The following is a 10,372-nucleotide window of genomic DNA, read 5'->3' on the forward strand; positions in this document are numbered from 1 at the left end:
TCACTATGCGACGCTAGTGTTTTTATTTTCACCTCTCTGCCTCGCTGTTCGGGAGGAACGGTACCGTTTCTAGCCTGTAAAAATACTTCATAGATGATGGCCGGCGCGAGGTAGGGAGAAGTGAACTTCGTATAAAGTAATATATTTCTGATAATCGCCAGCACCCTCTCTTCGCCTGCCACCGGATAGCCATCATCCTCTTCTGTCTGCCACCGGATAGCCAGAACCCTCTTCGTCTGCCACCGGATAGCCAGCACCCTCTTCTGTGTGCCACCGGATAGCCAGCACCCTCTTCGTCTGCCACCGGATAGCCAGCAAACTCTTCGTCTGCCACCGGATAGCCACCACCCTCTTCGTCTGCCACCGGATAGCCAGCACCCTATGCGCCTGCCACCGGATCGCCAACACCCACTCCGCCTGCCACCGGATCGCCAACACCCTCTACGCCTGCCACCGGATCGCCAACACCCACTACGCCTGCCACCGGATCGCCAACACCCACTACGCCTGCCACCGGATCGCTAACACCCACTACGCCTGCCACCGGATAGCCAGCACCCTATGCGCCTGCCACCGGATCGCCAACACCCACTCCGCCTGCCACCGGAGCGTCAACACCCACTCCGCCTGCCACCGGATCGCCAACACCCACTACGCCTGCCACCGGATAGCCAGCACCCTCTCCTCCTGCCACCGGATCGCCAACACCCACTACGCCTGCCACCGGATAGCCAGCACCCTCTCTGCCTGCCACCGGATAGCCAGCACCCTATGCGCCTGCCACCGTATAGCCAGCACCCTCTCCTCCTGCCACCGGATCGCCAACACCAACTACGCCTGCCACCGGATAGCCAGCACCCTCTCTGCCTGCCACCGGATAGCCAGCACCCTCTCTGCCTGCCACCGGATAGCCACCACCCACTTCGCCTGCCACCGGATCGCCATCATCCTCTTCTGTCTGCCACCGGATAGCCAGAACCCTCTTCGTCTGCCACCGGATAGCCAGCACCCTCTTCTGTCTGCCACCGGATAGCCAGCACCCTCTTCTGTCTGCCACCGGATAGCCAGCAAACTCTTCGTCTGCCACCGGATAGCCACCACCCTCTTCGTCTGCCACCGGATAGCCAGCACCCTCTTCGTCTGCCACCGGATAGCCAGCACCCTATGCGCCTGCCACCGGATCGCCAACACCCACTCCGCCTGCCACCGGATCGCCAACACCCACTACGCCTGCCACCGGATCGCCAACACCCACTACGCCTGCCACCGGATCGCCAACACCCACTACGCCTGCCACCGGATCGCTAACACCCACTACGCCTGCCACCGGATAGCCAGCACCCTATGCGCCTGCCACCGGATCGCCAACACCCACTCCGCCTGCCACCGGATCGTCAACACCCACTCCGCCTGCCACCGGATCGCCAACACCCACTACGCCTGCCACCGGATAGCCAGCACCCTCTCCTCCTGCCACCGGATCGCCAACACCCACTACGCCTGCCACCGGATAGCCAGCACCCTCTCTGCCTGCCACCGGATAGCCAGCACCCTATGCGCCTGCCACCGGATAGCCAGCACCCTCTCCTCCTGCCACCGGATCGCCAACACCCACTACGCCTGCCACTGGATAGCGAGCACCCTCTCTAGAATTTTGATAGAGGAGGTCAGGCATATGGGTCTGAATGCCTTCGCCTCGAGATAGCAACATTTCCCAGGGTTATGAATAAAGATGACCTTAGAGCTTTTCCATTCAAAAGGCATACAAAGTCTATAGATCGTGCATAACGGAGAGATGATGTAGTCTAAGCCCGCCTGCAAAAGCAGGCAAGGACATTGGAGACTTGCTCACAGAAGGTCCGCCAGGAGTCCTTCTTAGCAGCTCTAAAAGCCCTGTTGTAGGTATTAAAGGACTGCCTATATCCAGTCCAGTCACCCGTGCCCTTGGCTTTGTTAAAGAGCCTGCGCGTGTTTTTCCGAAGCCGGCTGAGATCCGCGTTCCACCAAGGGACAAGCCTCGAGCAGTTAACGGTCTTAAGTGGGCATTTACGGTGAAACGACTCAATGATGGAGCACGGTAAGTCACCAGCAGCCCTATCAAGACCCTTAGGTGAAGTAAGTTTAGGGGTGTGACCATCTCCGTAGCGTAGGATTAGGTCTTTCCTATACCCGGCCCAATTGGTCCGTTTTGGATTGCGTATCTCCGTCCCCAACGGGACAGAAGTAGTCGCGACATTGAAGCAGATGTGCCTATGATCCGAAAGAGACGGCTCATTAGACACATGCCAGTTAGACACGGAAGACGCGAGGTTTTCTGTGACTAGCGTGAGGTCAATTACCTCCCATCTATTAGAAGTAACAAAAGATGGTTCATTGTTTTGATTGAGAATATAGAGTTTACAACCAACTAAATATTCAAGTAGATCATCACCTCTCCTGTTGCAGTCAGAACTGCCCCACGTGATGTGATGAGCATTGGCGTCCCAGCCAATGATTAGTTTGTCCCCTCTCTTCTCGCATTGATTGACCAAATTGATCACCTCAATTGTCGGGAGTGAGTCCGCATCATGGCCAAAGTATGCAGAGTAACCAGGACACCGCAGTCTTGAAGGGCCCAACGTCAACGCCTGGACTGATCGAAGTAAATGGCTACTATAAAACCCGGCACGAAACTCTACCCGGAGATGACAAAGATATGCAATATTTCTTCTCTCCCGTGAATAATTTGATGGACTTAATGACGTTGGAAAAAGATGTAGGATAATTTCTTTAAAATCTAATATACAGGGTGGAAACCTTTGTCAGTCTAGATACTATTCCCAAAGAATTGGTGTCATCAGAAGGGGATAATAGAAGAAAAATGACACTTTGTATACTTTAGTCATGAAACATGATTCTTCCCGGGATCATGACACCATTTCTGTTTGCTCTCCCGCTCATCAAACTTCAGATGGGAATCGCACCGTGGTAGGGTCAATTCTATAACTGTTAAGTATAAGCAGTCAACCCAGAAACCTTGATTGTCTTGACGTGGGACAAAATCCACCAGCGCATACGCCTTGGCAAATAGTTAAGCAGCGCTAATAGAATTATGATGAGCTAGGAACTTTTTATCACGTATGTGTTTCGGTTTAGTAGCTTTGTGCACTCCAAATGTTTTAGCTAACTCCATTTTCACTCAACGCATCTAGGCGGACTTTGTGGGAGGAGCTATCTAGACTAATCATTATGTACGACGAATTTTATCTCTTGAATAATATATCTCGGTGCGTGTTATACCTTGCCCCCTGACCTTGATACCAACCAATGAAATCACAGTTAGAAAGATGCAATCAGAATTAGGAGGCGTCACATGACGTGTACTAAGTTCTCAAGCCCGCTATACCCACAAAATTAACATACGATGCATGGGGACATGATGTATTCCTGTTTTAACCAATAGGATTTCACTTTATCCATATTTCCACCCCATAGGCCAGGGACTATTTCGAACAATTTCGTGACGTTCCTTGCTTTTCAATTATACCGGCCAATTTGCACGTTAAATCAAGAGGCACCATTACGCTGCAATCAAATAATCCTCGGCACCCTCCAGTAATTCAATCCAATTATTTAAAAGAACCCATTGACTTGAAGGTTCTCGCAGCAGGTAAGATACGTGGAAACGCGAGTCAAAAAAGTTTAAATATTCGTCGTGTCGTGGCGCTAGAGGTTCTGCCATAAAAAACCACGCGTCGTATCTCCAATCCAGTCCAACTCTGTTTAATGGTCCTGTACTTCTTTAGGGATGATAAAGGGTCACGAATTTACGCAAATGCCAGCGTTGGAGAAAAACAAGCCAGAACTAATCGGTCCAGTGCCCGGTTGTGAAGAATTTGAGCTTGCCCCTGAGGAGTATTTTGGGTGCATCTCCAGACTGCCAAACTTCCCAACCCTTTTGGGGTTTAAAACTGAATGTTCATATGACAAAATAAATAAGACAACTGTTGTAGCAAAATCTTCAATTTAATATCGTGGCGTTTTATATAAAAATATCACGAACAATCAAATTTTATTTTTTTGAAAAAATTGAAATTAAAAACAAACTAAAGGCAATTTAAAGAAACAATAACAAGTTGACCAAATGTTGTAGAGCTACAATAGGGCTAGAAAACCCTGGTGGGTGAATTTAACTCATTACGGATCTTCTTCGTCTCATTTTGGTTTTCTTTTCTGCGCATGAGCAGCCTGTGTGGTCGTCCATTATCCCTTTACAGGCTTTCAATTTGAATAAGGATTTGCGGGAAACGGTTTCTAACAGTTTCCGAATGGTTTTCTCAGTATCCGAATGAGCTTTCAGTTCCTGATCAGGATCATTTACATTTAAATTTAATTATTATAAGATAGGCAAGTTTGAAGGAGCATTATAATTCAATTGTCCGTTTTTGTAAACTGCTATTTGTTACTATTATGGCCAATTTCGATGGCGATTTACCATTATCGCCAAATTTTGGTCGCAATTACAATCATCGCAAAAAATCGATCGCCAATTACGATTATCGCAAAAAAATCGATCGCCAATTACGATTATCGCAAAAAAATCGATCGCCAATTAGGATTATCCCAAAATTTCAATCAAGATTACGATTCGAAACTTACCTCGAGCTTTTGATGATTATCATTACAAAGCAGGAAGACAATGGTCTCAATTTTATTTTGGATAAAAGCAGGCCCGTAGCCACGGGGGGGCACCAGGGGGCAATGCCCCCTCAAATAAGATTTCGGTTTGCCCCTAAATGCCCCTTAAAAAATTTTCAATGCCAACCTTATCAAATTAAGTTTTCATTTTGGTACACAAATATTAAAACTATTTAGAATGTATATCATCATATTTTAGACTTTATTGTCTTTATCTGTGTATATTCCTGATATACATGAATTTTTTACTTGATATATCCATGATTCATTTGTATGTTTTACATTCACTTTTGATTTGCATCCCTGATGCACTGGAATTTTTAGCTTTTCGTCGTTATCCTTGATATATATCGCTGGTTTTGTCATCCAGGACCAAAATATTATGTCAGGGTACAGCGAGGGGTCGGGCGTTTTGGAAAAAGTGCTCGGGATTTCGAAATCCAATTTGATTTCTTCGGATGACGTTTGATATCTTCGGATACCGTTTGATATCTTCGGATACCGTTTGATATCTTCGGATACCGTTTTATATCTTCGGATACCGTTTTATATCTTCGGATACCGTTTGATATCTTCGGATACCGATTTATTTCTTCGGATACCGTTTGATATCTTCGGATACCGTTTGATATCTTCGGATACCGTTTTATTTCTTCGGATACCGTTTGATATCTTCGTATACCGTTTGATATCTTCGGATACCGTTTGATATCTTCGGATACCGTTAGATTTCTTCGAATTCCGTTAGATTTCTTCGAATTCCGTTTGATATCTTCGGATACCGTTTGATATCTTCGGATACCGTTTGATATCTTCGGATACCGTTTGATATCTTCGGATACAGTTTGATATCTTCGGATACCGTTTGATATCTTCGGATACCGTTTGATATCTTCGGATACCGTTTGATATCTTCGGATACCGTTTGATATCTTCGGATACCGTTTGATATCTTCGGATACCGTTTGATATCTTCGGATACCGTTTGATATCTTCGGATACCGTTTGATATCTTCGGATACCGTTTGATATCTTCGTATACCGTTTGATATCTTCGGATACCGTTTGATATCTTCGTATACCGTTTGATATCTTCGTATACCGTTTGATATCTTCGGATACCGTTTGATATCTTCGGATACCGTTTGATATCTTCGGATACCGTTTGATATCTTCGGATACCGTTTGATTTCTTCGGATACCGTTTGATTTCTTCGGATACCGTTTGATATCTTCGGATACCGTTTGATATCTTCGGATACCGTTTGATATCTTCGGATACCGTTTGATATCTTCGGATACCGTTTGATATCTTCGGATACCGTTTTATATCTTCGGATACCGTTTTATATCTTCGGATACCGTTTGATATCTTCGGATACCGATTTATTTCTTCGGATACCGTTTGATATCTTCGGACACCGTTTGATATCTTCGGATACCGTTTGATATCTTCGGATACCGTTTTATTTCTTCGGATACCGTTTGATATCTTCGTATACCGTTTGATATCTTCGGATACCGTTTTATTTCTTCGGATACCGTTTGATATCTTCGTATACCGTTTGATATCTTCGGATACCGTTTGATATCTTCGGATACCGTTAGATTTCTTCGAATTCCGTTAGATTTCTTCGAATTCCGTTTGATATCTTCGGATACCGTTTGATTTCTTCGGATACCGTTTGATTTCTTCGGATACCGTTTGATTTCTTCGGATACCGTTTGATATCTTCGGATACCGTTTGATATCTTCGGATACCGTTTGATATCTTCGGATACCGTTTGATATCTTCGGATACCGTTTGATATCTTCGGATACGGTTTTATATCTTCGGATACCGTTTGATATCTTCGGATACCGTTTGATATCTTCGGATACCGTTTGATATCTTCGGATACCGTTTGATATCTTCGGATACCGTTTGATATCTTCGGATACCGTTTGATATCTTCGGATACCGTTTGATTTCTTCGGATACCGTTTGATTTCTTCGGATACCGTTTGATTTCTTCGGATACCGTTTGATATCTTCGGATACCGTTTGATATCTTCGGATACCGTTTGATATCTTCGGATACCGTTTGATATCTTCGGATACCGTTTGATATCTTCGGATACCGTTTTATATCTTCGGATACCGTTTTATATCTTCGGATACCGTTTTATATCTTCGGATACCGTTTGACATCTTCGGATACCGATTTATTTCTTCGGATACCGTTTGATATCTTCGGACACCGTTTGATATCTTCGGATACCGTTTGATATCTTCGGATACCGTTTTATTTCTTCGGATACCGTTTGATATCTTCGTATACCGTTTGATATCTTCGGATACCGTTTGATATCTTCGGATACCGTTAGATTTCTTCGAATTCCGTTAGATTTCTTCGAATTCCGTTTGATATCTTCGGATACCGTTTGATATCTTCGGATACCGTTTTATATCTTCGGATACCGTTTGATATCTTCGGATACCGTTTGATATCTTCGGATACCGTTTGATATCTTCGGATACCGTTTGATATCTTCGGATACCGTTTGATATCTTCGGATACCGTTTGATATCTTCGGATACCGTTTGATATCTTCGGATACCGTTTTATATCTTCGGATACCGTTTTATATCTTCGGATACCGTTTTATATCTTCGGATACCGATTTATTTCTTCGGATACCGTTTGATATCTTCGGATACCGTTTGATATCTTCGGATACCGTTTGATATCTTCGGATACAGTTTGATATCTTCGGATACCGTTTGATATCTTCGGATACCGTTTGATATCTTCGGATACCGTTTGATATCTTCGGATACCGTTTGATATCTTCGGATACCGTTTGATATCTTCGGATACCGTTTGATATCTTCGGATACCGTTTGATATCTTCGGATACCGTTTGATATCTTCGTATACCGTTTGATATTGTAGCAGACAACGGCAGACTCTGTAGCAGACGACACTAGGAGACGAGATTGAGGGTATATAAAGGAGAGACACCCACTTGTTAGGGGCATTGTTATTCGGGGTCGAGCTACAGAGTCGGTCGGTATATGTCAATCCCGGGATATCGCTGTTACAAGATAAGTGGAAATAAATCTTTGTTCAAGTTATCAAAGTAAGACGTCTTTATTTATTATTGCTCGGAATCATAGAACCTACCGCACGATGTTAGCTCTCGTTTCCCCCTACGTAACATACCGTTACATATGGTGGCCCATGGGGGGAATCATCTACTAAGGCCCGTGTTAGGCTTAGCGTTACCACGCGGTCGGGCTGTCATGCTTAGAGTTTCGCCCTTGGCTTTTGCATGTCCCAACGTTTAGGACAACTCCATAATGTCATTTATGCCGTCGTTATTTTTTAACGCCTCACGTGGCCTTTCTAATAATGGTCGTCTGGTCGTTACCCAGTTAATTGAGGAGATCATATTTTATGTAACCATGTTTATGGTCGGGGTATGTGAGTTATTGGATTTATTCATATGCAACCCGTATTGTCTTAAAACTTTCACACTATTAATCGCCTTAAAGGTTATGAAGTTTGCAGTTTGTACTATTTTACGCCCATACCTGAACGATTCTTTTCATAAGTGTTGGGGCCTTCTTATGGACTTCCCCCTTATCGTACTCAAATATATTATTAGTTGTTTTTGCCTTAAGATCCGTTATGTGATCGATCCTGTCTTGCGTCTTCTTAATACCTTGATGGATTTTATCTCTACTTTGATGAGTACAGGTCCGACAACAGGGGGAATTTCTACACCCGTTGGGTCTAGTTTAGGTCCTGGCCCTACGGCAACTGCCTCCGGTTCTCATCCAGGCAATACGGACTTGGCTACCTTAGTCCTCTCAATGCAACAAATACAACAGGCATTACAGGAACTAACCACTGCCGTTAAAGCTCAAAGACCCGTATCAACTTCTGTTGATTTTACTAACAACTCCCAACGATTATCAAGTATTTTTGGGTCCGAAACTGCCTCACAGAAGGGACCGCAGGCACACCGCCATGTTCATTGGGGCGAGACAACGTCCTGCCAAACCGGAAACATAACCACTCAAGAGGGACAAAATCCGAGCATCATCCCCTCCGGCTCCAGTCATCGGACTTCAGAATTCGAAGCCACCCCAACGCCTTGTCAATCGCGGCTTTCGTATGGTACCATCCCTGAGACTCCCAGTTATGAGATGGGCATGGGACAAGCTTCTATGTCCCACGAAATTCATACATCCACCCCTGTAACCACTAAAATGCCTCTCCCAAGTTTTTCAGATAATTCTGATGAAAATCCAAAAAAGTACCTAGAGGACTTGGGTACATACATCCGACTACGACGTATATCAGAGATGGACCTGAAGTGGATCTTACAACAATCCCTTCTAGATCGGGCCGCTGTATGGTTTAATGGCTTAAGAAGTGCTCTTGGCCCGTTTGATCTACATTGGGACCGTTTTGCCGCTGCATTCAATGATAAGTATCTTTCCGAGGACCGTGACAATACTATTCGTATGAATATGGTACAAGACAAACAACAAGAAGGTGAATCTCTCCTCGATTATGAACTACGTATGTTACGCCGGAATCAGGGTTTGCGTAATCCATACAGTGAATCCGAGATGCTTCGGCTCATTTTGACCAATATCTTACCTAACTATAAAGCATCCTTCTCTCCTGCATGGTGCACATCTTTGAACATCTTTGAAAACGAGGCCCGTCGGTTAACGTCCCATGTTGTCGTACCACACCACTCTCTGAAACGAGTACAGTTTAGCGAGGGAAGTAGTTCACAAGCCGAGGCCCGTAGTTATAACAGCAATAGGAACCAGTCCCGCGGCCGGGGTAATGTCAGTAATAACCGGTATTTTCGTAATAATGGGCCGAGTTATTTCAACCGTAATCAACCTTTACCGAATACTGGGAATGATGCTCGGCAGTCACCTGTTCGGGAACAGTCTGGGACTCCCTCCCGAGTTCCTCGCTTTGCTACACCACCTCGGCCTACAAACACCAGTCAAGCCGCATCTCAGTCACCGACCAATCAGGAAAACTGAATACGGAGACGGATCCTGCAGGTCCCCGTACTACTCCGAAAGGAAACCCTGCACTACTAACACTTGGAAAAGGATTTGGCTTGAAGTTAACTATTAACAATATTACTAATCTTGCTTTTATCGACTCTGGGGCTAACTGTTGCTTTATGAGCCTGAGAATGGTGAGGACTCTAGGGTTGTATGGATCCATGATTCGGACTAAGGATATCTCGGCGACTGGTTTCATTTCGGACCTACCGTTGGTCGGTAAGATTCATATTGGCGTACGTTTGGAAGGAGGACCTATGATGAGTGAGACGGAATTTGATGTTGCTGAATACCTACCATACCCCATCGTTCTGGGTAGCAACTTTTTGGTTGACCATGATATCGTAACCGATTGGGGTAAGCACGTAGCCTGTATAGGAGGGAAAACCATACCCTTGTATGAGATGGAAGCACCACATCACACTATGGAACCATTGTCACCGGAATTAACCTCACAAGTTGCCTCAATAATAGGCCCGTCCGTAACACCCCTACAAAAGGACGAGCTTCTGGACCTTTTTCAACAGTTTCCGGATGTCGTTACTGAACGCACCGGACGAACCACTTGGATCAAACATAAAATCAAGTTAGTACCCGGGGCCATGCCT

At 45.2% G+C, this 10,372-nt stretch overlaps 1 protein-coding gene across 1 annotated transcript; it reads left to right on the forward strand.

The window, feature by feature from the left end:
* The first annotated feature begins 7,618 nt into the window (after positions 1 to 7,618).
* On the forward strand, positions 7,619 to 9,737 carry LOC149664114 (uncharacterized). The gene is made up of 2 exons (XM_089842011.1): positions 7,619 to 7,801; positions 8,346 to 9,737. The coding sequence occupies exon 2, from the start codon at positions 8,391 to 8,393 to the stop codon at positions 9,735 to 9,737; it is 1,347 nt and encodes a 448-aa protein (XP_089698137.1). The 5' UTR covers positions 7,619 to 7,801; positions 8,346 to 8,390.
* Positions 9,738 to 10,372: the final 635 nt, after the last annotated feature.

The sequence above is a fragment of the Phalangium opilio genome, unplaced genomic scaffold (genome assembly GCF_054372755.1).
Source record: "Phalangium opilio isolate 3A_F unplaced genomic scaffold, DU_Popi_V2 ptg000061l_1, whole genome shotgun sequence".
Classification (NCBI taxonomy): Eukaryota; Metazoa; Arthropoda; class Arachnida; order Opiliones; family Phalangiidae; genus Phalangium; species Phalangium opilio.